The sequence below is a fragment of the Rhinoderma darwinii genome, chromosome 1 (genome assembly GCF_050947455.1).
Source record: "Rhinoderma darwinii isolate aRhiDar2 chromosome 1, aRhiDar2.hap1, whole genome shotgun sequence".
Taxonomy (NCBI): domain Eukaryota; kingdom Metazoa; phylum Chordata; class Amphibia; order Anura; family Rhinodermatidae; genus Rhinoderma; species Rhinoderma darwinii.
The window spans coordinates 30,158,346-30,184,593 of record NC_134687.1 but is presented as its reverse complement, the minus strand read 5'-3'; the positions used below and the strand labels follow the sequence as shown (position 1 = coordinate 30,184,593).

Below are 26,248 nucleotides of genomic sequence, written 5' to 3'. Positions count from 1 at the left end.
AAGCCACCGACAGAATGTGTAAGCGAAAGATGTCCCAGGCTTTCATTCTGTCCCTGCTGTGTACCCCGGCGGAGGACAAAGATAATGGAACACCCCCCCCCCCTCTTCATACTGCATCAGCCCCGGCCAGGGACACCGTGCGGACTATACGAGACTATTGTTGGGGGGTCTGTTTATCAGCAGGATCATCAGGGGAGCGTTTTAGAGATGAATGAACTGCTGACATCCCACCGTACCGTTCGCTTTCATTATTAGAATGATTCAGCTGCACATGCAAAACATTGCCCATTGTTTGTGTATGGCGAGCGCTGGAGTGAGAGTGATCCCTTCATTAACTAACAGGGGTGTGGATGACAAGCGCTTAATATAACTTAGATGCCCCAGAGAGACAATGATATGAAGAAAAGAATGGATTATTTCACGGAAGCAGAGGCCAGTGCAAGGTACAGATGTAGCAGAGAGGGGTTTGTTATTTAGTTCTTTAGGGCTGCAACTTTTTTTTGTGTATTGTGATAATGTAGCAGGTTGCACTGAAGTCCTATGTAAAAACATTGACACAACATGCCTGATCTCGGGTGACACTCCTCACTGCTACATCCGCAAACCCTCCCCCCTCTACCTCAAGGTGGACAAACCAAACCAAAAAATATATAAATCAAAAACACAAGAAAAAAACAAAAATGAGCAAAATTTGTTTTCGAAAAAAAAATATTAAACTAAGGGCCTGTTCACATGAGCGTTCGGTTTCCGTTGATGGTTTCCATCAGGCATGATGTTGTGTCAATGTTTTTACATGGGACTTCAGTTCAACCTACTACAACACACATTATATATATATATTTATTTTAAACTCACTTTTTGAGACGCTAGGTATTCCATGCCGCGGGCGACCTGGTAAGCACAGGAAACCAAATCCTTGAAAGTGAGCTGCTCAGCTGGAATCTTGCATGTATCAAATGAATAGTCCATCCCAGGAGGACGACGAGCCCTTAAATACTCCCTTAGATTCCCTTTGGATGCATACTCCACCAAGACGTAGAGAGGACCTACAATAAAGAATAAAAAGGAAAAAAACACATTACCAATCTTGCAGCTCATGAATAACCTATCCATCCGGTAAAGTTTATAGAATCCCGGCAGGATCTATAAACCAAATACCAATCTATAGGATTTTATAAATATGCATAGTCCATTTGGGACTACCCTCTGTTAGCCAAAAGCAGAAAGGTGCTGTATTTGAAAGGCTGGCATATAATACAATACTATATAGGTGGTACTACACAGCTGGGTTGGCTTCAGCATATAAAGTGCTTGTCATGATGACAACCCATTTGAGACCATTGTCAGGAACCAGACGATTGCTAGGCACCTCGAAAACAAAATCAATTCGGTACATGTACTAAGTGGTCAAAGGAAATGGTATCTGCTGTATAAGAGACTCCTTTTCTAGGTTACACAGGCTTGTTTTAGGCTCTTTCAATAGGTAGCATGAAATGATGCGTTTTCAAGACATAAAATAATCAGAACAAGGGGTAAACAAATAGGAACACAGTTAGTTGCGTGCGATCTGCGTACCAACAGGAAAACTTGGAGCAGAGAATGGATATATGTTGTCTGATTTAGAAAACCCAGTTTTATATACCCCATTAGGGAATTCAGAGTTAGAGGGAGTTTCTCTGTTCAGGATCCTCCTCTCTTGGCCAAAACAGAGAGCAGTTACAAATAGCATCTCTCGCGCTCTGGAGGACCCTTCCGGTCCTACATTACACAGACAACCCGTTGATTTCTATGGGCCCCATGTAATACATAATTTCCCCTGTGGTGGCTCTGCAGGGAAATTGAACACTTACTCCAGGTTTCCCGACAGATTACAGCTGATCGCTGGTAATCCAGCAGACACTTTATGATCATTTTATTGTCAAGACAAACAGGGATTATCCAAAGCGGAGAACCCCTTTAAAAAGAGGATCTGTCACTAGTTTAGTAATGCCTAATCTGATTTTCCCATGAAGGACATTTAGGACATATCCACAGGATATGTCATAAATATTAGATAGATGAAGGTCCCACCTATCTCTACAACAGGGCACCCTAATCCCTGCTCTAGCTTTTTGTGCTCACGCTGACTCCCGGCCACTTGCTGATTACATGGTCGGAAGTTACGGAAACCACGTAGTTCGCTGATCTACGCAGTTTCCGTAACCCCCATAGTAGTGAGTGGCACTTACGGAAGAAGCGTCGCATGTGAGCTACGCGGTTTCCGTAACTACTATTCAGTTCTATGAGAGTTATGGAAACCGTGTAGCTCAGCGAACTACGCGGTTTCCGTAACTCCCAACCATGTAATCAGCAAGTGGCCGGGAGTTAGCGTGAGCACAAAAAACTAGAGCAGGGTTTATGGGGCCCCGTTCTAAAGATAGATGCGAGTCCCAGAGGTAGGACTCTCATCTATTTGACATCCTGTGGATATGTCATAAATGTCCTTTATGAGAAAACCCCTTTAATCTAATAGGCGTTGTCACACTGATAATGCTAGTGAAAATAGTGTCCCAAAACATTTATTATTTTAAAAGTTATGAGCTTTTTTTCTAAATATGCAAATGAGGCTATACTAGACAAGTGGGAGGTAACAGCAGCGATTCTCCTGGGGTGGAGCCTGCTCATAGCCTCTGACGCCGTCCTATCAGCATGAAGCTGCTTCACACAGTGTGAGAGACTGAGGCTGGAGGGAAAGGGGATCACTTAAAAAAAGCCATATCTCCAGCTGTGGACAACCTAGAACAGTGGTTCTGGTGGAATATGAAAGAGGAGATTCTAATCTTTCATAAGGCACCAGGATCGCAGTTCTAGCAACCAGAGCGATCACCAGCTGAAAACACAGTCAGGAATGGAAGCTGTATACTATAGGATTACACGGTGTTTTCTGTATGACGTTGTCCAATCAGCATTATACCACCCAGAGTGGGGTGGAAAAAAATAAAAAAAAAATAAAAAAAAAAGTCACCTCCCATTTGGCAAGTATAACCAAATTAGCATATATATAAAAAAAAAAAAAAAGCACAGAACTTTGCAAATAATAAATGTTTTTGAAAAAAAAAAAAAAAATCACACTGTAGTGATCAGCATCATAGCGCCTATTAGATTAGTTAGGAGATAGGGAATTAATAAACTAGTGACAGATCCTCTTTAAGTGCCACACTTGTTCCAAATGGTTTCATATTTGGTTACAATATGTGCAAGCAAACTACTACTGAGTCCATCTACTCCGATATCACCCCGTTTGAGATGTTCCTGATTATTTGGTTTCCTGGAGGAGGGGGAAGGGGGGGGGGTGATGACATATTTTTTGCCCATTACTATTGTCTACTCACTTCAACATTACTTGCTCTTTGGCACTGAAATCCATGTTCTGCCACATTTTTCCTAAAGCCTGTACCTCATCATGAAGCGGCTGCTGCTCGGATAAGGTAATTTATTACTGATGTTATTTTTGTAGTACAGAATGTATTTTATTACGCATCATTTATCGAAAAGCAGAGCAAAGTGCTTCTAAGAAGTTCAGGCAGCCACACTGGTAGTACAGGAAGACGCCAATGCCACGGGAAGGTTCATTGCTTTTTCTATTGATTGATAAGGAACTCTGAATGGTTGATTTTTGGAACTTTTTGGTTCAGTGGATTTAGCTATAGAAGCATTTCTAGTCACTGGGATCAGGTAAAGTTAAAGGGGTTGATAAGCCTACTTTATAAAGGGGATATATCCATGTATCCCATCCATAGGTAAGCCTCTTGTATCAAAAGATAAACCTCACCCCTTGGATTCACGAATTTTAATAGAGTATGTTAAGAAGTTAGCCGTGATCCATTAACTACAGGTCCTAGATTCTAGAGAACCCTTTTGATGGTATATCCTAGAGCCGGTGACGTCATTTGGCGGCTGGGTCGATTTGATAACTCCACAGAATATGCAATTCGACCTTTCTAAAAAGGTCATGGCTTTCTCTTGAGACATTACCATGATATAAAATGATAACTAAATATCTAATTTCCCCCGACAGATCATCTGAAGGTGAAAATAATTTTACTTACCAAAAATCGAAAATACAAAAATAAGTCAAACATTTTAAGTTAACCCATGCTTATCACATATATTCTTCCAAGTAATCTAGAGAAACGTACCATCTTGTGTGCAGGCACCCAGGAGATTGATGATATTTTTATGCTTTCCAATCATCTTCATCATTTCCATTTCAGACACCAGGTCTGAGAGGTCTTTATCAGTGGCATCATCTACAAACCAGGCAAGAGAGCACATTATATTGAAGACATGGAGTAAATATGGAGTAAAGAGCCATGGCCACATTACAGTATTTATCGTAAGATATTTGGTGATCTGCATGGCTGCAGAATGGACTGGGATAAAGAAATTGTCAAAGAATTAACGACAATGTTCTGGAGAACCTCTACAGAACGTTCAATCCCACAGTTGACCATTTCTGTGGTGATGTGCAATGGGGCAAAAAGAAAAAAAAAGAGGGATTACAAAACTTGAGATCATAAAAATGTCTTTCAATTACCTTTCAACATTTTTACAGCTACATTTATGGATTTGTTTGGTTTATCCTTATCAATACCGATAGCTTCAGCCATGACGACTTGACCAAAGCATCCTTCACCCAATGGTTTTCCTAGTGTCAACCTAGAGAAAGAAAGACAAATATTTAAAGTGGATTTGATAAAGTCATATCTTACTCCTGAATATTCACGACAAAAAAACAGAACTCACCTAGATCTTGATAATTCCCACTTGGGGTCAGCTGGCAATCCAAGCTCTGAAACATTGGCCAACATTGTACCGTCAGTGGAAGACAAGTGGGTAATTCTCACCAGCGGGGTGTTGGAATTCATGGAAGAATTAGACTCCAGAGACACCTGCTTAAATAAAGCAAATCAAAAAAAGTGTATTATTGCCAACTGTTGGGCTCATGAAAAAGAAACATTAACAAGAAAAAGGAGAAGTAAGAAAAAAGGAGAAATATGAAGACATCTAATGTGGTCTCTGTTGGGCAGGAAGGGGTTTAAGTTCGTCGATTTTTCAGGCATTTCATTGCTATCAAAATGTAAATTGGATAAACTCATCACCATTTTTTTTCTCTGGCTGGGAATACATTTAAATGTCATTACTATCATTATAATGAGCACCACAGCATGTTCGGGGAATTGCGCACCTCCAAGGTTACCGGCAAGGCAACAAACACATTGCAACATATGCTCTCCAGCTCTGTTCTGGGGGTATCTGAGCTAATAAAACATTACATTGCTCTTTCATCTCATTCACTGTACGGGTAAAAGATCAAAACCCTTTACAAATACATGCAGTTCAGAGTTCTGTATCATGCACTAGCAAAGAGGAGAAAGAAGACAGTCATGTTAAAAATACCACATGAAAGTAAATATAAAGAACTTCATGATTGAAGCACTCAAGGGAAATGTGATACTTAAGAGAAAATATGATATAGAAAGCCAAATCTTCAATGTAACACGGATATACAATATTTTTTGGAGAGAAATTCCAGAATTTGAAGAGAGCACTGCATCAGAATTATCCATTGAACTGACAGAGCCCTCCTGGCATTGAGCTGTAACTGTACAATTACTTGAAAGGAAGCCTTAGAGTGAATTATTGGACTTTTTATTAGTAAGAGGCAACATTCCAAGTGTTTGATTAGTTCAGCTTGGAAAAAAAGATGCTAAAGGCTGGCACTAAAATTCAGACAGCGATTCCTCCCGACTCCCCCACACACATGCACGCTCGGCAGACCGTGCATGCGTTCTCAATAGGGAGTAAAGCCGTTGCCAGACTAGTCTAGCAGTGGCTTATCTCCATACAAACAAAAGAATGGAATTGTAATCCAACATGCCTGTCCCTTCTTTCCCCTGTCATCTGCAATGGGGGAGATCATGAATTTTACCCCCATTGCTGCTCGTGGTGGAAGGGGAAAGGTTGTACTGGCAAGGTATTATCTCCTGGAACGTTTTTTTTTAAAGCTAGCCATATGTACACTGCCTTCTTTTAGGGTTTATATGATATTCTGCCTCAGAACTTCTTGTTTTCCTAATTGGAAAATTTCTTTGAATGCAATACTTATTTTTTCTATGAATAAAAAAAAATTGTCTTTGTCCATTACAGGGGTTCAAGAGTGGACAAAATTTCACCAATTGTCAGTGTTAGTGAGGCATCAGTTTTGATCATGTGATTCACATGTGACACAGAGAAGGCAACAGATGACAGTAGGAAATCCGGTATCCCCAAAGACACCTACATTATTAGGTAGGAGAAAGAAAGAAAAGTAAAGGAAACGGTGGGAAGAAAGGTTACACCATGCTTTCGATACTTGCATAGAAAATTATTCATACGGAAACTAGAGTACCCCAGTCATAGATCTAAACAATATAAGTAGACCAACAAGCTCATGAGCTCTCGTCATGCACGGCACAGAATAAAAGATTGTAGAACCTTTAGTGAACATATATCTATAATGAACCCAACATAGGGTAAGAAATAAAACAAATAAAAAACAAAAAACACGTGTAACTAGCATGGCTAAAATAGCTGGAGAGACATGGTCACTCATCTACGATGTAGGTCTTTCCTTCATGGAGAGACTTCTACACATGCGCAATGGTTTAATAACTGTATTGATAGGTCATATAAACTATTAATTTCTTGGAGGTGATGAGGATTATTTTGCTATTTAAAATGGGAAATGCTTAGAATAGACATTTTATATATTGGAGGTAGGGGGCTGTGTGTTTACTGGATTTAAAAATACACCACCACTGGCCAGAAGCCAGGGCAAAAATTAAACAGGGCAAGGTGAGAAGATAGTGGGAAGAACATGGCTAGTAATCTTGTATCTACTTTCTGTTACCTGTCGTTTGAGTGGAAACTTGGAGACCTTTTGCACAGTTGGTGTGTTCATTGCCTTCTTGGACGTGTTCCTCATCCGGTATGTGACAATGATGATAATGACCACCAAGAAGAAGACAATGGTTGCAGTCACCACAATTAGGACACTGACAGAGTTGGAGGAAGTTGCTTCTACTTTAACAACTGGTTCTATAGGGATGAAAAAAATATATATATTTTAGACCTTAGAAAGTCATAGAAAAACAAGGTGGGCAGAGGAGTCTTATAAAAGTAATTATGGGTTGGGAAATTCTCAATTTGACTTAGATGGGGTAGCAGATTAAGTTGGACCTGGTCTGCATACTGTAAATAGCAGAATTTTGAGGTTTTAAAACCAGGACGGTTTGGGATATATTATGGGGGTTTTCCAGGACTTTATTACGGATGGCCTATCCTTACCATAGGCCATAAATATTTAACAAGTGGGGGTCCAACTTTCCTGGTACTCCAGTTGACCACCTGAGTGGAGCTCGAATGGGACTGAGCTGCAGTACCAGGCACAGCCACAAACTTGAGCGCAGCAGTCCTTTCACTAAAATGATCGCTGGAGATGCCAGTAGTTGTACACCCAACAATCCATATTAAAGTCCGTCAAAACCCTTTTAATCATGCGGAGTCATGGCGTCAATGCTTCATATTCCAAGATGCACATTTGCAGTCTCAAGGCTGTACAAGAAGGAAAAATATTGGGTTTGAAGTCCAATGGTCATAACAAGGGACTGGATCAGTTGTGCTGACTAGATATAAATATTGAACAGGGACAGTAATCCCCATATGACACCAAATCAAATATTATGCCTAGTGAAGGGTCCGAGGGGGCGGTGCAGGATACATGGATTCAAAGATCACCAATGGGAGACTCCCTGTGTCATTCACCTGCCCCCTCAGGCCAGGCGCTAGGCATAACAATATCAGTTTTGCTCAGGGTCCTCCTTTAACCTTAAGAATACCTCTAACTTTATATAACTGCACAAGAGATTTCTTAACACATAGTAAAACATTTAAAACACTTGACTGATTCTTCTAAATATACAAAATCCGTGAAATGAGAGCAGAAGCATGCTGTAGCATATGTGACACAAAAACAAAGGGTACTGGTACCCAACACCATGATTTACAAATAAGAGATAATTTGACATACTTACATCATCAAAGGTCAAACAGGTAAGATATATGTACAGAAATGCCAAACTAGACACAAAATGGGACATATATAAAGACAAAAACTGTTTTTGTCCATGGAAAAATAAAAATGTTTCCATGGGTAACACGATTAGGTTTTAATTAAACTCATCTTCACCCAATGGTAATAAAATTCAAAAAACTCAATGCAATAGGCAGCTATTTTTTTTCCCATCGACATTAACCCACAAGGGTAAAATGATAAATCAGACTAATAAAAATGTAATTTATATAAACCGGTCCAGTAACGATTAGACATCCAAGTTCTGGAACCTTGTTTGGCATTTCTTGGGAACATGGAAAGAATCACCGAAAAGAAGCGAGAGGGAATACCTGGTAGAACGGTCAGCCAAGCAGTGTGATGTGAATAGCCAATAGAATTCCCAGCCAGACAGGTATACTCCCCAGCATCCTCAAAAGACACATTGCGCAAAACGAGAACCTCAATATCCTTATCCGAGGAGTATACACCCGTAGGCTAAAAAAAGAATGGAAGAAATAAAACTAAAAACCAGAACAGGACACAGAGGAAACGGGAGGAAAAAAAAACAATAACAACACCAATAAAAACAAATGCAAGGAAGCCAGAATCCCAGCAGGACGCTGAAAATTGGGAAAGTAACCCAAAAGAACCTTATCACCTGTAGGAGAAAAAGAGACCAGAACCCTTCACCAGGCTATCTAAGATCTGTCCCATTAACGTGGCATGCAAGTGAATGAGATCTGAAAAGTTGACCCACAACACAGCGTAAGCAATGGTTCTTCTACATTAAATGTTTTTGAGGTTCACTAGTACTACTGGATGTATAATCTCAGAGTTCATGTCCATGGGGATTGTAATGGTTAATCATGGTCTTCTGCTGATTTGAGAATGAAATAGTCTCAGGGAACAGATATTTAGATGATGGACATACTTTAAAAAAGGACGAGGACATCAATTTTAAGAGTAGGTCCACTCTGGTATAAATATTGTATCTTAGGCATGGACATCATGAAGACCAGCCAACCTCCGTGAAGTTCTAGTAATATTGATAGGCTGGACCTTTATGGTGATAGACAGATATCTGGTGACTAACCATGTCTAAATGGCAGCTGGTTGTGGGTTTCTTTTTCATTGCAATCTCTTGATTTTGAAGGAATGGAAGCACCAATGGTGGTGGAAACACCAAATCATTCAGCAACAGTAACCAAAGACCCAAGAATATTCAGGACATTTTCTTTTCCGCTTGTAAGCGCATTCAAAACCTTGGGACAGAGTCTATGGTTTTACCTGCTCTTGGTTCGTAAATGTTGAGCCAAAATGTTGCTTCGGCTATGCCGATGAAATTGTTGGCTCTACATAAATATTCTCCTTCATCTTTTTCTGTCACATTGTACAGATTTAAGACAACATCAGCTTCTGAATTATTGCTTATCCATGTCTGCAGGAACAGCAAACACTCAAACTTTAGAATATGGCTTTAAACCTCGATCAATCATCATGAAAGAAATGCCGTAATGTTGGACTACAACCCAGCCAATGGTCTATTCATATTTAGCCAAACCATATTTTGCTCATTGGTTACTCTTGGTAGCTGCTGTTTAACTACAACCCTCAGCATGCTTTCCAAGGCAGCAATGTTCTAAGTCAAAGGAAACGATGATCAAATTCTTTTCACTTGTATTGGGGTGCAACAGTTGCATGCAGACGCCATCATCTAACTCTACGCTTAAAGGGTTGTATCAGCCATTAACATTTATCACCTAACCATGGGATAGGTGATAAAATGTTAGATCGGTGGTGTTCTGACTGCTGAATCACTAGAACGGGGGACCCCAGTCCAGCATGTTCGTGGTTAAGGGGACTTGTATGAATTGGCGGTTGGTGTGCTCCATAGAACTCTACGGACTGTACAGAAATGGCCAGCCACTCCATAAAAACTCCTTCTCAATATGGAAGTGCTGGTGGGGAGGGGGGGGGGGTCTGGCGTCTCCGATTCTAATAATCAGTGAGGGTTCCACTGGTCAGACCCAAACCAATCAACCATTTATCACCTGTTCTTTGGATAGATGCGGTAATTACATTTTGTTGGCGGATCCCTTGATTTCAAGATTCAGCAACAATCTAGTGTCTATGTGGACAGCCCAACGGTCCCCATAGTCTCCCATCAGGGGGAAATATAGACTAGATGGATGAATTTTTGCCCTTCTGATCCCTTGTTTTCAGTAAAATAATTGGTACCAGAGGGGTCTGTTATACATGTTAATGCGGAAGTTGGAGAAGGTAAAAGAGGTTATCTATGGCAACACTGAAAGAAAGTAAACTCAGCAACAAAATGATTCCATGTATGGAATGGATGAAAACAAAGATCTGAAAAGTTAAAAATATAACTCTTTAGCTATGACAGATTTGTTGATGCAGAGGAAGGGAAAACAGAACCCCAGGGAGGAAATATTCTTCACTTGAATTATGGACAATTTCAATTAACTGCTAGTCTTCTCCAGTTAAAGGGGTTGTTAAGGATTACAAAAAAAAGGTCTGATCCTCCCCACCAGAAACCGCGTCACACCAGTCCAAAGGTTGTGTCTGGACTGGAAATGAATAAGGCTAAACTACAGTACTAGAGTGGCGCCTTTTCTAGGAAACCCCCAACCCCAAAGAAACAAAAAACACATTTCTTTAATAAGGGCATCCATTGGTTTTCCTTAACCTGACCAATGATTCTGCCGCTATTTTTTTTTTAACAACTTTTTTTTAAATGAACAGAGTAACCAGTGGGCAAAATTGATTTTTTTTTGGTAGAATTCACATCTCTATGACAACAAAATAATGGTTTTAGTTGGTTTTACTGAAATGCAATCTGTTCTGTTCTTGGTGCAACTTTTTGATCAATGTTTTTCACAGCAGATTGGATTGTACAACTGCTATATGTGTCGTATCAGATAGGAAATCCGATGCCCATAACGCAATGTGATGCACTAAAATACCGTGTGATCAAATAGTGCCAATATGAACAGAGTATAAAAAAACACAAAAACGAGTAAGCGAAAAATAAGGACTTAAAATTCAAAAAGAAAAAAAACTAACTGTAAAACGAAGAGGATAAAAATACTTATATTTAGACAAGTAATGACAAACTTTTTGTGGGAGAGTAGGCAAATGTCATTATTTTACAGTCAAGTTACTGCACAGAATTAACATAATGTCATGGTTGAGTGAGATGAGAGCTACGTTTATCCTCCCACCCCGACTGTCATGACAGTCAATGACTCAGTTGTGTTTTAGAAAGAAATAGCTAAACTTGAATGATTTTTCTGTTTAGTCAATTTAATCTGGCAGAGCCTTCGGAAATATGTATTTTTCACCCCAGTTAGACCCACAATAGCTCTTGACCGAGCCTGGCAAAATTGACTGAAGGAGTTAATTAAAACAGTAAATACCATGTAGATTCGCTCTAGTTCTACATTATCCACTGCATCAAGTACACGTTTTAGAATTTTATAACCAATGCGTAACCTATATAGTAACTGCACCCCATAAAAAGGGTGAAAAAAGGGTGAAAGGGACCCCAATCTAAAATAAGTAGCAAAATCCAAAAACAAGAAACAGCACTATCATAATATAATGACATTTGGTGTGGCCATGTCTAAGAGGTAGGTGTTCCAGTGATAGGACCTTCACCTACCAGAAGAACAGAAGTCTCCTGAACCCCGGTTGAGGTGGCCGACTGCCACCACATCAAAGTGGAGACTGACTGGAGGGATGGCTTTTCATATCGCTTTTGGGAGTTATGGAAACAGCCAAGTCTATGTACATGCCATAAAGGTCTTTTGTTGGAAAAACTCGATTAGAAATTAAGTTCAGAACGGCCAATAAACTTTAATCTGTCTGATTTATCTACTCTCCAACTGCAGAGATTGGGATACTGTGACAGCCGTCAAGACTTATTGGCGGATCCCATTAAAAAAAAAAATTTGGCATGGCCCACCAACACAGATCATATGACTTTGAATAGGTTTTAAGGGAACCAGATATTTGTATAGGTCACATTACATTAAGGCAGATTATAGAAGATCTAGTAATGCTGGACTAAAAGGGCACAACTGTGACCACTAATTGCCCACTGCTAAGTAAGGGGATATAATCTAGATTTTCATGCATGCACTTTTTACCCGGTGAGTCCGCTCAATTTTTTTTGTAGCAGACCAACAGTGGTCATAAGATACACTTCCTTGACTTCTAACTAATATAAAGAATTCTAAGGAGTTGGATGGGACTCCTATCTTATGCCCCCTGACTAGCCACTTAAAGGGCACAAAAGGGTAAAACAATGTAACGCAATGTGTTCTAAGGCTTACCTTCAGAATTGAGACGTAAGGATCTCCGTCCTGTCCATATTTGCTGCCATTAATTTCTATATGCTTTAGCCATTGAATGTGAGGCTGAGCATCGCTGTAAACCTTGCAGTGAAATTCCACATCGCTCCCAACTACAACCGACTTGTTGGCTGGTAACCCTGCCTGAAGTATGGGTCGGTGAGAAGATCGTTCTATAAAAACAAAAAAAGCGACCATTAAAATGGTCAGTGTATACAGCACCAAGAAGTAACGGCATTTTCCTCCTTCATTTACAACAAAACACAGTTCTCCCACTCAATAAAAAAAACTAAGAAACAAAAAACAACAAAACAAGATTTGTAATGTAGTTTGGCCAATACTTTTGGCAGGTCTCTTCACCTTTCATTGGACCTACATGAAAGCCTCTCAAAGTTGTTATACGTGAGGGTTGGAGACCTTCAAACCCTGTTCTTCAGAGGAGACATTGTGACTTGTTAAAGCCATGTACAAACATCTCTAAAGAACCTGTGTGCTGGTCCAAGTCTGCTGCCAACAACTTAGCTATGCCCTGCTGGCCTGGTACTGCTATTGGGTATCTATTATATACTTGCCAAAAACACAATTTCCTTCTCCAACCTTAGCAAAAAGTACATAAACAGCACAACAAACAAACTGGGTATTGTATGGTCAGTACACGTATACAGAAGTTCTTCAAGACAAGGGTCACACAAAGACTTCTTAGTAAAACTCATACATATGTATGAAGAGTCCATGGCTCATTATGAATAATGGTACAGATTGAGGAGAACACAATACAGGAAGAACAGCAACGTTTTGGAAATCTTGAGGCTCTACACTTACCAAGAACATCCAACTGAAAGGTCTGTCGAATGGTTCCATATTTGTTCTCAACCACACAAGTATAGTTGCCTTTATCAGATGGGACCACGCTCTCCATGACCAGGCTCCATTGCTGGTGGCGGAGCTTTAGAGAAATAGAATAACAAAGGTTAGGTTAGCAAAACTATTGAGCCCTATGCCAATGGATGTTGTAATGGTCAACCTGGATACAGCTGGCCAAAGACATTATTGAACATTCATGGTGTTTTAGTCAAGGCGGATAGCTGTTGGTTGAATGAAGATATGGCTGCACATCTACAGGCAGCTTCACTGATCCAGGGATTTAGACTAGGTCTACATAAAGACCAGGGATAACCGTAACACTTTGTTTTTGGTTGTCCTGGACAGATTGTTGGGGACCATAGACATGGGTTACTTGTTAGCAGATACAGACTCTTGGTGGACCTCTTGTGAGACGTTGCCAGTAATTAAATGGTCACAAACTTTATCCCATAGTGCTTTACAGAGATTGTCCTCACTCGCTGTCCCCATTGGAGCTCACAATGTAAATCCCCTATGTTTTTGGGAGGAAACCCAGAACCCCTAGGCAATAGTGGTAACCACTGAGCCTCCATGCTGCAATAAAACAGGTTGGCTCTTTAAACAACATCTCATGCCAGAATTTATCAAGCAGAGCTACCTCACACATACATCTGAGCATCAGTGAAAAAAAAAAAATTGTAAAATCTATCACAGTATTTATGACCACCTCTCGACATTGACGGCTGGGTCAACAGAAAGTCTATTGCACTCTGCTCCGGCCCTGCAGTTTTGAAGAGTTTGGAGATGAAAAAAGTCCAAAGCAGAGATATCTCCAAGCCCTTACTAACCAGCACAGACATCACAAAACTCAGAATTTTTCCGTGAGTCAGTGTATAGCTGGAATTCTCCAGAGTTTATTTTTCTCTGTCCCCGGGTCTCTCCATGGAGACAGTTTTCGGCACAATCTGTATTCGTGGCGGAGTAAAGACTACACAGAGGATTCTGGTAAAAGATAATCCACCCCTTCTTTTTTTAGGGTCATTTAGTGTACGCAGACTTCCCATAATAGAGAGATTCCAATGAGGATTTAAATATTAAAGCGCTTTGTAAAATCTCTGATATAGCCATATGAAATTCTTGAGGAGAATACTTATTCGAGGTGATCACATACTCGAGGAGGGGGGGGGGGTTTAATTTTTTTTTGTCTGTAGTTTATTTTTATATTATGAAACGCAAAAGTTGAATAGGAAATGTGATATTAGAATGCATTCATAATAATGGTCAACTGTAAAAACGCTTTTTGACTGACTGTTGCCCCTACCCCAGACTTCTAGCACGAAACTTACATGATGGTGATGATGCCGTCATGTGGCGGCGGCAACCAGTCAATTGATTCTGGTTACAGTGACCATGACGCCATTCATTACGAAGGAGTGCAACATTGCTAGGAGATGGCTACCACATGGCAACTGTGGCCAAATTTGTCATCTACATCGACCAACCCAAGATAAAAACCTTTACATTTCGAGGGGAAAACGGCTACTCCATGGTTATTAACCTGAATAGCTGAAGGCTATACATTTATTAAAATGCACTTTTTCTGTGTCCTTCAACCGCTATTCCATGCATTGCAGTACGCCCCCACCCCATCTAAATAAAATCTATTGCACTGTTCATCCTGATCTTCCTGGTTCATGAAAAGTCAGAGCAATTACACCACACACGAGGCTCTAACAGGTTAATGGTATATGAGAGGCAGGCAGTTATTAACAACGGTGTCAATTGTGGTTGTCACCAGCATATTTTAAACCGAGAAAACATAGAAACAGCTAAAAAGAACATGAAGAAGTCTCAAACAAGGAGGAGCGCCACTTCTCTGTGTATAAACGTCAAGTTCCGACATCAAAATATGATGTGTATATATAATTTTTCTGAGAGGTCAAGGGAAAATTTGCATTGACGTGTATTATACACACACATATCGTATACAACTACATACTAGTCGAGAACATTCCGCCTTTTGGTGGAGACAACGTGTTTGTGTGTAAAAGGGTCAGGCACCAGTGCTCAGATTTCACACTTTTCTCCCCAAAATAAAGATTGCATCAGGCAGGGGGCTTGCGTCTGGAGCCCATCACCATACAGCTAGTGAAGCAGTTTGACGGACGTCCCAAAAATTCAGACTGGAGTGGGGGGCAGAGGCTGAAAGGGCTGTGGTCTCTCCTGCAAAATACACATTTGTCTATTATATGGAAGACCCTGTAGAGATGAATGTTGCAGGAAAAGTACTCTCATATGCATTACTGTAGCACTTTCCATGTATTTAAAGGACAATTGACGTGAACACGAATGACGCAGTTGAAATCCGAAAATTAAGTAGTTAAGTCATTAAAAAGTTGTTTTTTTTTTCCATTATTATTCCAAAGGTCACTCATTCTGCTACAGGAAGAAGCATGTATTTTATAGAATGGGAGGAGCTTTCTCCTGTGCTCACTGTCGCCCTCTACCAAGACATTTTTAATGAGCTGCTGAGATAGGGGGAAAGGAATGGACAACTGCTCTTAACACCTTTCGTGGCTCAGAAATGTGGTTGTCACCTTCTTATGTCTATACTCTACTAACCTATGGAAAATATCTGAAGATTAGAGGTGATCTTTATGATGAAGTTAGTATTGACTAGTGTAGCTAAGCGCACACGTTCAATTTGGGTTACACTTGTCAAGATTATGACACCCATCGCAGTATTAAGAGAGGGAATCGGATTTAGAAAACCCATTTGAAATACCCTATTAGGACTTTTTGAATTAATAGAGGGGTAAGATCCCTCATTCAGGATCTCCATCAGAGAATAGCTAACAAGAGCATCTCTAACTCTAAAGATCCTGCTTGTCCTGGCATTAAACAGATTGCCTATTGATTTAAATGGGTACCATGTAATGCTTTATTTCGCCTGTGGTGGTGCTGCAGGGAAACCGAATACTTATGGCTAGGCACCCTCACAGATTACAGCTGATCAAAAGGTGTTCTACTGTTCTGACCCCCAGCTGTCCGATTTGTGGTGAGGAACACCTCTAACAAAACGGGATCATCCAAAAGACAAAACTACTTTAAATATTAAAAGGACATTAAACCGAATTACATTTTCTGTGAAGTTGAATAAAATGAATTACTCCGTTATCTGCCATGTCAGGCTGTGGAAAGATTGAACGGTTGCGTCCTTCAAAGAGATGGCCGATAGGAAATCCCAAAAATTCCCTTTCCCCTTGATCACTACGTTATCTCCCATATCTCCAGTTCGGAGGACATTCACATACAAATATGACTTATTTGCAGGTTTTACTTTTATATACTGGTGACTTTAGGTTTAGTGTTCCTTTAAATGGCTGATTTTTGTGAACTTGGTAAATTTTACCAATTAGTGAGATCCGATAAGTCAGTTAATGCTCGGTCTGAGGATTTGTGACCAGGAGATAACAGACACGGCTGAACTGCTTATCCTCCAGATCCCTTTCACTCTCGGCTTTGTCACAGGGGGCTTTGTTTCTACATTCCTTTGGCTTTCAAGACGCAAACCGAAAACATTTCTATAACCACTGTCACTTATTCCCCCGGTCAGAGCACAGGTCACAACCCGAGGTCAGACCCTCTGTGACCATGATGGCTGCCATACATATCTCTGACAGAGCAAGAGAGAGTCTGCTCATAGCAAGCAAAACTAAATCCTAAAGGTTGTTTGTAGATAACTGGTCAATTTTGGACTAGCCGGATTAGACGAGAGGAACAAAATTTTGTAAAATTGCAAATTGAAAAAAAAATAAAAATTATTCAATAAAACAAAAACATTTTTTTTTTTTTTTTTAAAAGTGCACGGTTTAAAAAAAAAAAATTTAGACTTTTTAAGTGGATTCCAGAAACAGCACCACTCTTATCCATAGGCTGTATGCGGTATTGCAGACCAGCTTTATTCACTTGGGGGTAAGCTGCAATACCAAAAAGACAGCCTATGGACCAAAGTGCCGCTGTTTCAGTGGACATCTCTGGCAACTGCATATAAACAGATAGCATAAGATGAGAATGAATCCATGGAAGAAAGTCAAAAACTATTCCGATAACCCATATTATTTATCAGTGCGGCTTATTATAATGTTCTAGTTTTTTTTATTCCATCTTGCTCCTTTTGTTGTAACGCATTTCTCAGTTGCACTTCATGTGTACACAAGGGATTACGTGAAGTCTACTGGCTCGGGATACAATCTAGCTACTTTGGTTATCACGTGTGTCATGTGGCCAGACTTTGACCTGAACATTCCAGGTTAGCCAGTTTTCCCATCTACAGTCACCTACAGAGGGAACATGTGAACGGATTTTTGGCATTCAAAAAAATTATAGCAGCTTAAGTCCGGATAAAATGTGCACATTGTGTGACCAAAATGTAGTGCTAAAGAACAAAATTACATAAAAAGCATCGGTGAACGGTCTGAATTTTTAATTTACAAAAAATATAAAATCAGCTAATAGACCCCAGTGGGGCTTGTATTCTACTAGAAGCTACAATGTCTAGTGGACTTCTATCAAAGCGACAACCGCTATAAGAGGTTTGAACCTAACTAGGCATTTTTCAAAGTCTCTAGAACAGGAGGCGTGCCTTAGTGCACAGGGGGCGTGGCTTAAAATATGTTCCACATTTTTGGCACAAAAAAAAAAAAAACTGGTGTAAAACAAAGCCAACCAAGTGGTGGTATAAGGAAGAGAAAAGTATCTTCTGACTGCCTGGTCTAAGTTTACACAGTCAGAATTAGTAAATCTGTCCCAAAGTGCTTTGTGCTGTGATATACTGAACGGCTTAAAATACACCTATAATAAAGCGCCACAATATGGTCACTCAATGCCTACATAATGCTGCCAAACAGTGCCACCTTGAATTCTGCCAACAAGTGATACGGGCAAGAAGACCCTTCCAGTAGGACCGTCTTTAGGCTTGGGCTTCCAGCGCCACAATAAAAATCTTTTCCCGGCTATTGGGTCTTTTATTTTTATAGCATCAATAAAGTTGATCGCAGGTCCTGGGTGCATTTTGGGAAAAGTGTGTTTCCAAGTGGAAATACTTCTTTCAATAGTCCTAAAATGTAACAGATAAAACTAGTGACCAAACTACCAATTAAGACATTGCCTTAGTATCAAATAAAGGTGGAGCACGTAAATAGCAAATTAGAGTAAAGGTGGTGACATCTGACCACCTATGATTTGACAGCTTCTAAGAGAAAAGGGAAGGATCAGGTATATCTTCCAAGGTGTCTGAATAACTATCGGAGTAATATCAAGTAATTGTTACCTACAAGGCACATGTCCAGAATAACAACCGATCATTGGATTAGGCCAAAAACCGGTGCCAGGTATGGTCATCTTCGCTCCGGAAATTCAAAATGTGTGCTGGAATACGCACTACTTGACCCTTTATGTATATGATGCTACTACCTTCTTTTCTTTTCTTTCAATAAGCCCGAGCCGTGCTTTCCTCACTCAAATGCATAAAAAGTGCAGGAGTGCCACACAAAAAGAGCACAAGGATGCAGTCTATCGCAGCCCTTCTCTTAAAAGAGAGAGGCCCTGCATAACCATTCCCCGACCCTCCAAACCATAGGCCTAGAGGATCAACGATCCCCCCCTTGCCGAAGATTACGGAGACCCAACAACACTCCAAAGCTTCCACCAGTATCCAAGCTTGAAGAATGTATCTGGTTGCACCTCCCCTACGAAGGGAGGCCGGGTTGCCGGGGAAAAAGGAACCAGAAGGCCACACATTTTCCCCCTAGACCTTGGAATGGTCCCAAAAGGGCGCCGCATCCAAAAATTCTGTGACAAACACAGTGAAAAACAAAATTAAATAAGTGGATGTGCGCTGTGATACAGCCTGGACATCCACCAGGTATAAAAATTCCTCATCTCCCAGCCAGAAGGCCGGGAGAATAAAGGTGTGTGCTCAGAAGTGTGAGTGCGTGCAAATGTGCCTTCACTCAGTGGGATCCCACCCCCAGTGAGTTAGGGCACCCCTTTGTCACCAGCCCTGGGGCACATAGCAACTCGGGCTTCCAAACTACCCAACCTCCTGACCTCGATCCGGCGGTCGCCTGGTCACCTACAAATGGTACCTTTAAACCAAATGCGTACAGCAGAGCGATGACTGTTGTGGTCCCCTGCCCTGTCATCCCCCTACGATGGCCATCTTCCACCGGAACGGATGATTACTAACCTCAGCTTGAGCAAGTACTACACTTGATCTTAGCCAAAAGGCTGGGAAGTGATATGATGCTACTACCATGTTAGGGCAGAAGACTATTACAAATGTCCTCAAAGTGGACAGAGACTATATACAAAAAACGTTGGTGGGACTTTGGTACGAGTAGGTGAAGTTAAGGAGAGTTTTGGTGGGTTGAAAGGGAAGGATATCTGTGGGAACTATCAAAAAATGGAGCATTGATAGCAGTAGATTTTGAAAACCATACTTCTACATGGGATATTTATAGCCCATTAAAACCATAAGAAATTGAGGAAGCCACCTGGAGACAAGCGCCACTCGGATATCAATGCGTGAACATGGTATTTGCATATTGCAAACGATGATATTATTCTATATGCAGATCATGAAAATGAGAAAATTAACGTAGTTAGCAGCAATGAAGCAATCTGTACAGATATATTTACCTTGATTCCGCCTATTCGATGTTCCCCCCTGAATTCTTTGCCATTTTTCAGCCAGTAGATGGAAGGATGAGGTTTGCCTGCGGCGGCACAGCGGAATCGGACAGTGCTAGCAGCTGGTACCGCAAGAAGCTTTTTCTCCATTTTTTCCGGTTGTGTCCAGTATGGAGGTTCTATTAAAGAATATATGAATGGATTATTTCAGGTTTACCAGAGATAGCATGCATGTTGTTTTTATTTAAAAATAGATTTTAATATCTCCAATAATGGAAACAATTTCAATATTCTCTCTATTGGGGGGTATATCTTTAGGTTTGATATCTTATTTGTAATCTTCCAAAAACAGTGCCACACCCGTCCACATGTTGTTTGTGGTATTGCAGCTCAGTCCCATTCCCTTCTATGGAGCTGAACTGCAATACCAGACACAACCCATGGACAGGCATGGCGCTGTTTCTGGAAGAAGGCAGCCATGTTTTTCTAATCCTGGACAATCCTTTTTTAAAAAGGGGTTTAGCTCCTACAGAATGGATAAAGTACAGCCACCTGTCCATTGAATCTATACCTGGATATGGTGACCTCTGGCTGCCTCACTTGGTTTGGCAGGCGTCAGGGGCTTCTTTGGAAATGCTACAAGAAATTTAGTCAACAGGATAGGTGCCTTGAAATTTGGACTATCTTACAGATGACCCAATAATACTGAACTTGTGAGTGCAATGGTGCCCACTAAAAAAAACCCTCAGTGCGTTGAAACATATCTTGGCATATATGCTGCTTGCCATCTGTGAACCCTCAGACATTCAGCAGAGCGAAGAAGAGTCAAGTGACAAGTCTTGTACCCCGGTTCATTAGAAAAATTACTAGTTATGCTTGTATGCGGTAGAGATCGGTAAGTTCCACTGAACCCCAATTGGCACCTTCGGGGCCATTTGATGGGTGGAATAGGAGTTATAAGATCAGCTTCGATATGGCATCAGAAAGGTGCTCTCATCTAAATGGTGACGCAGTGAGTAAAAAGCTACGCTCTTCCAAGGCAAAAAAGAATAGAACAAAAAAATAACGAAAGTCAATGAAAAATTTTTTTATATAATAGAGCCGAGTGTATGTAAATGGTACAAATATTGACCTCACCTACGGTATGTATACACTTTGACTACAGCACAGAAATGACACAACCCATTCAGCTTATCATTCCTTTTTATTTACAGTGTAGCATTGACAAAGTCAACGCCTAAGGACAATATTGGCACAAGGCAGCTCAATTTTCAGATCGATAGCAACGCAAGATGATAAATATTGGAGTTTCGCAAGAACAATGCGTAATATTGACTTAAACCTAAGGCACCGTCATCCATGTACATCCAAGCATACAATCAAGAGGGGATAGAGAATCCAGGCTTACTGCAAGCCGGGACCATAGGACATGGGAGACTGACATAGGCAGTGTCGGAGTTGGGTTCTTTGGGTCCACCAGCTGAAATATATTTTGAGGTCCACCCTGAATGGACACAGAAGATACATGTCCACTTAATTACATCCTAAATTATGTGGTCATTGTACAAAACAGGTCATCTTCTGGTATGGTGGACCAGTCCGACCTTGGATGTAGGTGATGGCTAAAGAGATTGCCAAAGAAGACCAGTCTACCAATATCGATAATGGAGTGGGAAATCTCATTTTGCAGATCTGCCACTGTGGACTTCACGGTACATAAATCAGTTGTTTACATCCAGGAGAAGAACGGTTTCCATGGGCCCTATCTGTAATAACATAATACCCACTACAATACTACTATGCATGGTTCACGTACAGGTTATAACGCACCTGACTATGGTTTAAAGAGGGCGTAGTTTAGTTTATAGCAACAGAAATTTAGTCCAAATCCAGTGCATGGGCATGCTGCCACGTCCACTATTGCTCGGAAACCAAGAAGCGCGTTGTGAGCGCCATGGCAGAAATTACCCCAGAAAACTCCAAATCCAAATATCCGGAGGAATTTTACCCCTTGACATATGGGCCTCGTAAGCTCAAGGGGGCATAAATTCTTTAGTACATTACGGTCCTATTAGATCCTTGGATAGACGCATGATGACCATCAAGCCTTAGCCCATGACTAATTGCATTGTTTATGCCTAAGAATAAAAAATAGCGCTCCCCTGTGGTGAGGTAATTTAAAAAATGTAAAAACATCTCCCGGAGAGTATGAAAACTGCTCATCATTTGGTAACACAAGAGAGAAAATGTTTAAAATACATACATTTTTGCAAGCCAGTAACTATCAGCGACCACGCGTTAAATATTTAAGGGCACAATGGATCCAAGAAAAGCGGCTTCACGTGTAGTAAGTATTTTACCTCTATATTAATTTACATGGGTGGCGTCATATGTTGTATGTAAGGGCTCAAGGAGTCTGTAGAGTCCCTATGGCTCAATACTATGAAGCTGTAGGCACTTTATGACCCTGGAACCCTCGTTATTAGGCATCCGAAGGACCACGCTATGTGTGAATCCAACTAATAACCCCTTTACATGCCTCTATGAAACTCGGAGGTACAATATTGCCGCAGACTTATGGGTGCTGTGCAAAATATTTTTGCAGGCAAATCGCACACAGACAAAAAAAAATAAAAAAATAAAAATCTACAAAATGGCCCAAATTTACTACTGCGATCTGACGACGGCACAAGCTTAAGGTGATATTACACAGCCCGACGTGGGCGATGTAAACGAGTGATGAACAAGATTTTTCCCTTCCCCCATCCCTTGGTTGGACTTGACGGACATGTGTCTTTTTTAACCGTACTATGTAACAAGGCAGCACGATGATCGGCGCTCATTTGCTCCTTTCACAATGAGCTAGTATAGGGACAAGCGCTCGTTGCACGGATCGCTCGTCCCCATACATTTCCATCATGTCGGCAGCGCGTCTCCCCGTTTACACACGGAGATGTGCTGCCGACAACGATAATATTTTCGGCATCTAAAACTATGCAATCAGCCGATGAACGAGCTCGATCAGCAATCGATTGGCTCATCGTTGTCCTGTTCTGTGAACGCTTGTTTGCCCGATAACTGGCCAGTGTAAAAGGGCCTTTCCTCTTTCTTGTCCCATTTTTAAATACATTGCGCCAATTTTGGCGCACATTAGTGGATGTTAAGCCACGCCCCTTTCTTGCTAGGTCACACCTTTTAGGAACACTTTTAAAAAGTGCCTAGTGAGGTGCAAAAATCAAGATGGAGCTAAAATTTGGCACTTTTTAGACCCAGTAGTAAATCGTACATACAGAGACCGGTAGGGTAGAGACGGAGGGGGTTCAGGACAGGTGCACCAGTTACTGAAGAGGTCACCATTTTCTACCCATCACATACATATTACATATACCTAGTAAACAAATAAATACAATTACAAAAACACTATCTACAGTATATGCATTCACTTTATTTTTTTTCACAATTATTTTCTCATGGGAAAGGGGGAAAAAATGCATTCCCCAAAAAAATAAAATAAACCACTATGGTTTACAACAAAGACTATCAGATAAAATGACAGCTTACGGCAGTAGCGGAAATGATCCGCAATTTTCTGGCTACCTTACGCTCACATCTATCTGAAAATAAACCCGAATAATGCCAATGCTAATAAGCAGATGCTTTGGCAGAGCAGCCCGTTTTTTTCCCCCCAGCGATCCAGACAAGCAGCGACAGGCCAAAAGTGGGTCCCTGCTGAACCATTGCTAACTTTTTACAATTTCACTGCTACATTTAGAAAGTAATTGTCTGTCAACGCCAAGGAACATTGCCAAATCTGTCCACGTGAGACAAACACCGCTCTGCAGAATGACAGTAATGATTTTCTTTGTACTTGAATCGCACGGACTCCAGTTCCTTAACTTCATCTATGAAAATCACAGAGGAGGGCGCTGAAAGCAGGTCTGGGATTAGCCTATGGCCCCTGGACACCGCTACATTATCTATTGCACGGTGGGTGGGCAAATAGAGGTTAGGGCTCGAGAATCTAGATGTACCTTGTTATAAGCAATATTAAACAGCTTTTTCTTTTTAAAACAAACTAAAAATTTTCTCAAAAAAATTATAAAAAAAAAATAAAAATATGCCAAAATAAAATTATAAAATTGGCAGTAAATCATTGAGTTTTCACCTCTTATCACACCATATAAATATCCTTTCAGCCATTACTTGCCTATATTCCTTTGTCACCCACCGTTCCTAGAATCCGCTTCTGTATTGCTGCATAATTAGGTGAAATTATTATTTGTAAGTGATATATATATATATATTATATATATATAGGAAAAACACAGGGAAGAGCAAATATTTAGGGGAAATGCTGTTTAATACAACTCAACTGACTAAAAAATGCCAAAAAATAAAGTGTCCACCTAGTGCACAGATAAACCTTTGTTGTTTTAGAGGTATTAGAAGCTGTTTGCCGAGGACTTTGGGAAGCACAATGTAATTACATGTTAAGCCCATCAGAATTTGGCAGATACAATAAGAATCAATTACAGTTTTAATGCTTTGGTTGACTAGAATCCACTATTAGTGCAGTCAACAGTGAACAGGTGGTTTTCATATGTTCCAGAAACGTACGATGCAAGACCTGTTGAGGTCGATGCCAACTGAAAAATACAGAAACCACAGCTTTTGAGTAAAATAAGGTGTCTTGGATTTGGGACTCTAGGTGGAACATATTTTATACAATTAATTGGAGCTATAAACAGAAAAACTTACAAAAACTTACTGGAACATACAATTTCAGCAGTTTGGGCCAACCATAAGTTGATTATAGAAACAACCGTTCCCAAGACCAACCCCCAATAGATATCTTACAAAGAAATTGACCATCATGTTGTATTTTTATCTACAGGCCTACGGTGACTATGGACTATTCTTGGTCTTCGGTCGGAGGAGAATAAAGGTTTGTGAAGTTAATGGCGGACTTCTATGGACAATCCAATCCAATATGTTCTAAAGGTGTCAGAACAACAAAAGGCCTTCCACAAACCTTTAGATTTTCCTTAAATGCCTACGGTCAAAGACTCAGATGTTGTATAAAAGAAGGCCTGAGGGCCAATTTTGATTGTTCCTGCTGACTATTGAATGATATTATAGCACAAACAAGCCATACATAATGCGCAATGGGCAACTAGGTGCAAAAAAATTAAGCTGGACAAGACGTTCATGGACTTTAAAACAAACCACCTTTTGGCAACATGTACATGAGCACTTTTCATTGGCTGAAACGAAACAAAAAAAAAAACAAAAAAACTAAAATTAAAGTTTGTAGGACCATGGAAGCCAAGAACCTTGTTGGAATTTTTTGGGGATGGGGGAGCAAATGTTCTTCTAACGTCTTATAAAGACTTATGTAACGATATAGAGTTGCCCAATCAGACAATGGGGAAGAAAAACAAAAAATAATCCTTCGACCTTTACTTGAAAAGGACAATGTGACTGGTTGCGGTCATTTACTTGGCACAAATTGATGAATGGTGCAAGTCTTTCTATAACTAAGGCCATCTCTAAGCAGGCGATGGTCTCACGGATACACATCAGCACGTATAGAGGGTCCAATCTTTCCATTAGAAAATTAATACCAAAAGTAAAAAAAAAAAAAAAACTATCTCACAGAACGCCTCAATGGATTTGCCTTTCAGGTGTCTGGAAAACCAGTGCGGCATAATGTGTGGCTACTACGGCTAGATTGGTTGTCGTCATTCGAGGGTTGCTCAGCTGTACACTCCAGGTGACTATTTTTTTTATTGCCAGAAAATAAGGTTGGCCATGTTAACTAAGGATTTCTAAGACCTTGAGTGAAGAAGAAGACTCGGATTAATTTTTTCACATTTATTTCGGGTTTTAGGGGGGAAATCAGTTTTAATTTAGTCCGTCTGGAAATAATTTAGAGACAAGACATCTGTCTCATATAGCAGAGTTACTGCACTTAAAATGACTGATCAGACTCTCCAAACTGCTTTCCAACAACCAAATCACCACTAAATTCTGTGTCTCCTCACTGGAAACAAAGTTTTATAGACTTTTGAAAAAGGGCATAAATTTTAATCTGTAATCTGAAACTTTTGAAAAGTTAAGTCTATATCAAGACAAACTGTAACCGATGAGGATTCTGGGCTCCAGTTCAATGTGAAATCAGCCGTAAATCACTTCAGGGGTTTCC

General features: G+C 40.4%; 1 protein-coding gene across 2 annotated transcripts in view; it reads right to left on the bottom strand.

The window, feature by feature from the left end:
• Positions 1 to 26,248, bottom strand: part of FGFR3 (fibroblast growth factor receptor 3) — a 76,628-nt gene that overhangs the window by 13,009 nt on the left and 37,371 nt on the right. The window contains exons 5-13 of one of the 2 annotated variants that reach the window (XM_075856959.1): positions 20,053 to 20,222; positions 13,330 to 13,453; positions 12,490 to 12,680; positions 8,485 to 8,629; positions 6,932 to 7,119; positions 4,786 to 4,934; positions 4,577 to 4,698; positions 4,179 to 4,289; positions 856 to 1,046 (exon numbers count right to left, since the gene is read on the bottom strand). In XM_075856959.1, the coding sequence (XP_075713074.1) occupies positions 856 to 1,046; positions 4,179 to 4,289; positions 4,577 to 4,698; positions 4,786 to 4,934; positions 6,932 to 7,119; positions 8,485 to 8,629; positions 12,490 to 12,680; positions 13,330 to 13,453; positions 20,053 to 20,222 (1,391 nt within the window). The remainder of the gene's footprint in view (positions 1 to 855; positions 1,047 to 4,178; positions 4,290 to 4,576; positions 4,699 to 4,785; positions 4,935 to 6,931; positions 7,120 to 8,484; positions 8,630 to 12,489; positions 12,681 to 13,329; positions 13,454 to 20,052; positions 20,223 to 26,248) is intronic. The other variant, XM_075856966.1, reaches the window with a different exon arrangement.